Source organism: Oncorhynchus mykiss, chromosome 5, assembly GCF_057628025.1.
Source record: "Oncorhynchus mykiss isolate SJ-2025 chromosome 5, ASM5762802v1, whole genome shotgun sequence".
Taxonomy (NCBI): Eukaryota; Metazoa; Chordata; class Actinopteri; order Salmoniformes; family Salmonidae; genus Oncorhynchus; species Oncorhynchus mykiss.
The window spans coordinates 20,172,971-20,178,970 of NC_143026.1; the positions used below are offsets into that span (position 1 = coordinate 20,172,971).

General features: G+C 44.7%; 1 protein-coding gene across 1 annotated transcript in view; it reads right to left on the reverse strand.

Annotated features, from left to right (window-relative positions):
* LOC110523381 (laminin subunit gamma-3) overlaps positions 1-1,738 on the reverse strand; it is a 202,909-nt gene extending 201,171 nt beyond the window's left edge. Inside the window, exon 1 of the mRNA XM_090234139.1 lies at positions 1,188-1,738. Coding sequence (XP_090090265.1) covers positions 1,188-1,563 — 376 coding nt within the window. The 5' untranslated portion in view covers positions 1,564-1,738. The remainder of the gene's footprint in view (positions 1-1,187) is intronic.
* Between the last annotated feature and the right edge of the window lie 4,262 nt (positions 1,739-6,000).

Here is a 6,000-nt window from a genome sequence, read left to right on the forward strand (position 1 = left end):
AGTACTGTAGTATACTTCTTTTCTGATTTGGATTTTTTAAAATCTATTTAACCTTTATTTAACTAGGCAAGTCAGTTAAGAACAAATTCGTATTTACAATGACGGCCTAACAAAAGGCAAGAGGCCTCCTGCAGGGACGGGGGCTAGAATAAAAAAATAACAATAAAAAAAAAATATAGGACTAAACACACATCACGACAAGTCAGACAACATAACACTACATAAAGAGAGACCAAAGACAACAACACAGCAACACATGACAACACGGCATGGTAGCAACACAACATGACCACAACATGGTAGCAACACAACATGGTAGCAACACAACATGGTAGCAGCACAACATGACCACAACATGGTAGCAACACAACATGGTAGCAACACAACATGGTAGCAACACGGCTACATGCTTGCAATTACTCCAACAATGTGACACTAAGCCATGTCTGGGGCAACGGACGACGGGGCGATGGGCAGGATGGTGTTTTCTGAAGAGAAGCTTTGAGTGATTATCGGAGGAATACTAGTGTGTGTCATTAGTGGCGGAATTCAGAATGCTGAGGTTGTGAGGGACGTGTTCTGCTTTAGATACTTTTTCTCAGGGTGATTGGCACTTCATAGTCAAACATTTTTCTGTCATTTAACTTCTCATAGTCAAGTCACTTTACATAATTGAACTCCTCACTGTCAAGTCTCTTTCTCTTTCCGTCATTGAACATGTCAGAGTCAAATCTGTGAATTGTTAAAATGCTGCGACAATACAGGGTTGTAGTGGATGTAGCATGGCCTATAGGCAGGTGAACTCAACAAAGAGTTTTTGCAGTGCCTTGTAATTTTCAAGAAGTGTAGGTTAAATATTAATGTTCAAGGCAGAACTAAACAAAAGGAAAAGTCTGTAGCCTGTGTAACCTATGACATGAAATACAAATAATTGAACATAATAACACCACTTGAGGATTCACCCATCACAACTTAACATGAACACAACCTCGGGGTACAAATGGAAGCCTATGGAAGCATATGGAAGCATAGGAGAGAGAGAGCTTAAGCTTCGGTTTTATCCAGGTGCATGCAGGGTGAGCTTGTATAGTTAGACCTGGACCAGGACTCAAACTCAACTAATTGTGAACAATTTTGTACTTTTTACAGATGTGAAGGGTGAGACATAAAGAGAGTGTCGGTCTTACTGAGGTGCAGGGTGAGGTTTACAGAGTTAGGGTGCTGGACTCCGTAGAACATGGACTGGCTCTGCCACCAGGTGGGTTCCTCATCTGTGTGGAAGTCCGTCAGCAGGCTGGCGTTGTGGCTGAGGCCCGGGTCCGACACTCTACAGTGGTGGCAGGACAGCGTCGAGCCCGTCTGCATGCAGTAGTCCTCTGTGGGCGAACCGCACACGTTAGAGGCCATGACTGTGCGGTTGAAGGCTGCGTTCTCAAACTTGGGCATGCAGCGGTTTGGGACACCCTCGTTGTCATCGTAGCAGGAGTCCATGGCCCCATGAGTGAGGGAGAGGGAGCGGAGGAGGAGGGTGAGGAGGAGTGGGGTGGTCAGTGGGGTATCCATGTCCAGGAAAAGTCACATACAGACTCACACACACACACTATTAGAGTAATCCCGCAGATGTCTCAGAGAAGTCAATTTTCCTCTGTTTTTTCCCTCTCTTTCTCTCTGTCCCTCTCACTTTCCCTGTCCCTTTCTTCTCCAACATGTGTCCCCCCTCTGTGAACTAAGTGAAGTTACTGGGTTAACCCCTCTCACCAGGGATAGGAGGAGAGAGACTTGGGAGGGAGGGACAGACAGAGGGGGTAGGAATGAGAGGGAAGTGGGGGCATGTACACTCCCCCTCCTGCTGGCCACAGCAAGTACTAATGTCCCCAGTGCAATGCAATGATGCGGATTCACAGTAAAACCATGGTCATGTTCATTAGGGCGCACTATGGCAAGAGAACATAAATCTGTGCTGGGCAAATTTAGGCACCACCTCCCTGTTTCACTCCATTTCAAAACGTTTCCCCCCTACTGAACACTACCCAAGTGGTAGAACACTATGCTAGTAGCATTGAAATGAACCATTTGAACAATATAGGGGCCAATACAGAGACTGTTAAAACCATTCCATTGCACAATCTGCATTGGAGAGTGAAGAGTGTATGAGCTCATAGGGTCTTTACCACTTATGACGAAATGCAATATACTGTATGATGATTATGGTGATACTTGCGTTAGTATCACAGTGGGGATTGCTGACTTCAGTAAGACTCTTCAGAATAACTACAGGTGCTGAACGGATTCAGAACCTATCATCTACCTGGCAGCAAGAAGGGAATATAGGAGACAGACGGGATGACTAGAGAACCTGTGAACGTTGCTTGAGGCTTATGGTATCTCTGATAGAGTGTGTATGATGTATTTGATACCATTACAATAATTCCGGTTCAGCCATTACCAAAAGCCTGTTCTCCCAAATTAAGGATGCCACCAACCTCCTGTGGTAGGTAGGTATGTTGGTAGGGAGGGAGGTAGAGACTGATTCCGTGTGTGTGTGTGTGTGCGTGCGAAAGAGAGATTTAGAAAGACGGAGAGGAATGGAGGTTGAGAGGTAAAGAAGGAGTCACGGTGGGAGTTGTGGACGTAAGGAGGTGTTTGGAGTGTGTTGTAGATTTATGATCCTTGGGGATTTACTGCTTCTCCTTTCCCATATCTCCTTGTGATTGCTCTGATTTATTACAGCTCTGTCACCACTCAGCCAGGGACATTGAAAAGGGAACCACATCAATTTGCAATGAAATCCTCTGCTGACTGCGGGCGAGAGGCAGACAAGAGAGAGGGAGTGAGAGGAGAGAGGGAGATGAGAGAGAGAGGGAGAGGGAAAGGGTGAGGGAGAGGGACAGGGAGAGATGGAGTTCAGGCAGAGAGAATGGGAATGTATTGACTGCTGATGTATCTCTCATTACGATGAAAGGGACAAATGCTTCTGCAAGCTTACGTTCAACAGGAAGTACTCACGGTGTGTGTGCATGCATAGGTGCATGTGTGAGCGTGTGGCTGTGTGTGGCTACAAATGTATTTGTGCATATGCATTAGAGTAAAGTGTACACAGCTGGGTGTATGTGATTATTGAGTGAAGTGAATTGATTGCCAGGTTGACCATGTGTTCAGATATATTCAGCCTACTGTATGTGCATGTCATAATGTGGATCAGTAAAGTAAAGGGCTTACCTGTCTGTCCATACATTATGAATCAGCCCTGTGTGTGTGTGTGTGTGTTTGTGTGTGAATTCATTGGTCTTGGAGAGGACTGCAGAATCTCCTGAGGACTGGAGCTGGAAGTGGTTGTGATCAGGTCAGTTGAATTGAATTAAACTGGAAAATGAACCCAGAGTAAATTTCTAACTCAATTTGTGACACAATGAAAAGGTAAGGTGTGAAAATCAAATTTGCTACTGAAATAGCTCCAAAATAAGCCACACTATTTTAACTTCAAAGCCAGGGGTGATTTGGAGGTGTGTGTGTGTGTGTGTATTTATGCCTGTGTTTGTGCCTGCGTGTGTGCCTGTGTGTGTGTGTGTGTGCATGCATGCCTTTATGTGCCAGTGTGTGTGCATGCTTGCCTTTATGTGCCTGTGTGTGCTAAATGAACACAGCATGCAGTAGAGGGTGAAGGAAAGCACTTGAGAAGCCTGCTGGGGGAAGAAGTCTTATGCTAGCCTCCCTGCTGGTCTGGAAGCACTACTCCATACAACACACATACCAGAGAGTGGGCCATGATGGCAGGGGAAGAAATACTCCATACAACAACACACATACCAGAGAGTGGGCCATGATGACAGGGGAAGACATACTCCATACAACACACATACCAGAGAGTGGGCCATGATGGCAGGGGAAGAAATACTCTATACAACAACACACATACCAGAGAGTGGGCCATGATGACAGGGGAAGAAATACTCCATACAACAACACACATACCAGAGAGTGGACCATGATGACAGGGGAAGAAATACTCCATACAACAACACACACACCAGAGAGTGGGCCATGATGACAGGGGAAGAAATACTCTATACAACAACACACACACCAGAGAGTGGGCCATGATGGAAGGGGAAGAAACACTCTATACACCACACATAGCAGCACCCCTGAGATACACTGTAACGGCTGTCGTAGGTGGAATTCGGAGAGGACCAAGTTGCAGCGTGCTACGTGTTCATGGTAGATTATAATAAATAAAGCAACTGAACACTAGAACAAAAAAACAACAAAGCGGAACAAACAAAACAGTTCTGCCTGGTGCAGACACACAAAGACAGAAAACAACTACCCACACCCATAGTGGGAAAACAGGCTGCCTAAGTATGGTTCTCAATCAGAGACAACGATTGCCTGCTGCCTCTGATTGGGAACTATACCAGGCCAAACACATAGAAATACAAAACCTAGACTACAAAACATAAGGTCAGGACGTGACATACACTCCTACAAAAAAGGGTTCCAAATGTTTTTTCGGCTATCCCCATAAGATAACCCTCTGCAGAACCCTTTTTGGTTCCAGGTAGAACCGTTATGGGTTGCATGTAGAACCCTCTGTGTCACGACTTCCGCCGAAGTTGGCTCCCCTGCCTGTTCGGGCGGTGCTCGGCGGTCGTCGTCACCGTCCTACTAGCCGCTACCGATACCTTTTTCGTTTGTCTGTTGGTTTTGTCTTATTAGTTTCACCTGTGTGTATTTTAGTTTAATTAGCTTCCCTATACAGTGCCTTGCGAAAGTATTCGGCCCCCTTGAACTTTGCGACCTTTTGCCATATTTCAGGCTTCAAACATAAAGATATAAAACTGTATTTTTTTGTGAAGAATCAACAACAAGTGGGACACAATCATGAAGTGGAAGGACATTTATTGGATATTTCAAACTTTTTTAACAAATCAAAAACTGAAAAATTGGGCGTGAAAAATTATTCAGCCCCTTTACTTTCAGTGCAGCAAACTCTCTCCAGAAGTTCAGTGAGGATCTCTGAATGATCCAATGTTGACCTAAATGACTAATGATGATAAATACAATCCACCTGTGTGTAATCAAGTCTCTGTATAAATGCACCTGCACTGTGATAGTCTCAGAGGTCCGTTAAAAGCGCAGAGAGCATCATGAAGAACAAGGAACACACCAGGCAGGTCCGAGATACTGTTGTGAAGAAGTTTAAAGCAGGATTTGGATACAAAAATATTTCCCAAGCTTTAAACATCTCAAGGAGCACTGTGCAAGCGATAATATTGAAATGGAAGGAGAATCAGACCACTGCAAATCTACCAAGACCTGGCCGTCCCTCTAAACTTTCAGCTCATACAAGGAGAAGACTGATCAGAGATGCAGCTAAGAGGCCCATGATCACTCTGGATGAACTGCAGAGATCTACAGCTGAGGTGGGAGACTCTGTCCATAGGACAACAATCAGTCGTATATTGCACAAATCTGCCCTTTATGGAAGAGTGGCAAGAAGAAAGCCATTTCTTAAAGATATCCATAAAAAGTGTAGTTTAAAGTTTGCCACAAGCCACCTGGGAGACACACCAAACATGTGGAAGAAGGTGCTCTGTTCAGATGAAACCAAAATTGAACTTTTTGGCAACAATGCAAAACATTATCTTTGGCGTAAAAGCAACACAGCTGAACACACCATCCCCACTGTCAAACATGGTGGTGGCAGCATCATGGTTTGGGCCTGCTTTTCTTCAGCAGGGACAGGGAAGATGGTTAAAATTGATGGGAAGATGGATGGAGCCAAATACAGGACCATTCTGGAAGAAAACCTGATGGAGTCTGCAAAAGACCTGAGACTGGGACGGAGATTTGTCTTCCAACAAGACAATGATCCAAAACATAAAGCAAAATCTACAATGGAATGGTTCAAAAATAAACATATCCAGGTGTTAGAATGGCCAAGTCAAAGTCCAGACCTGAATCCAATCGAGAATCTGTGGAAAGAACTGAAAACTGCTG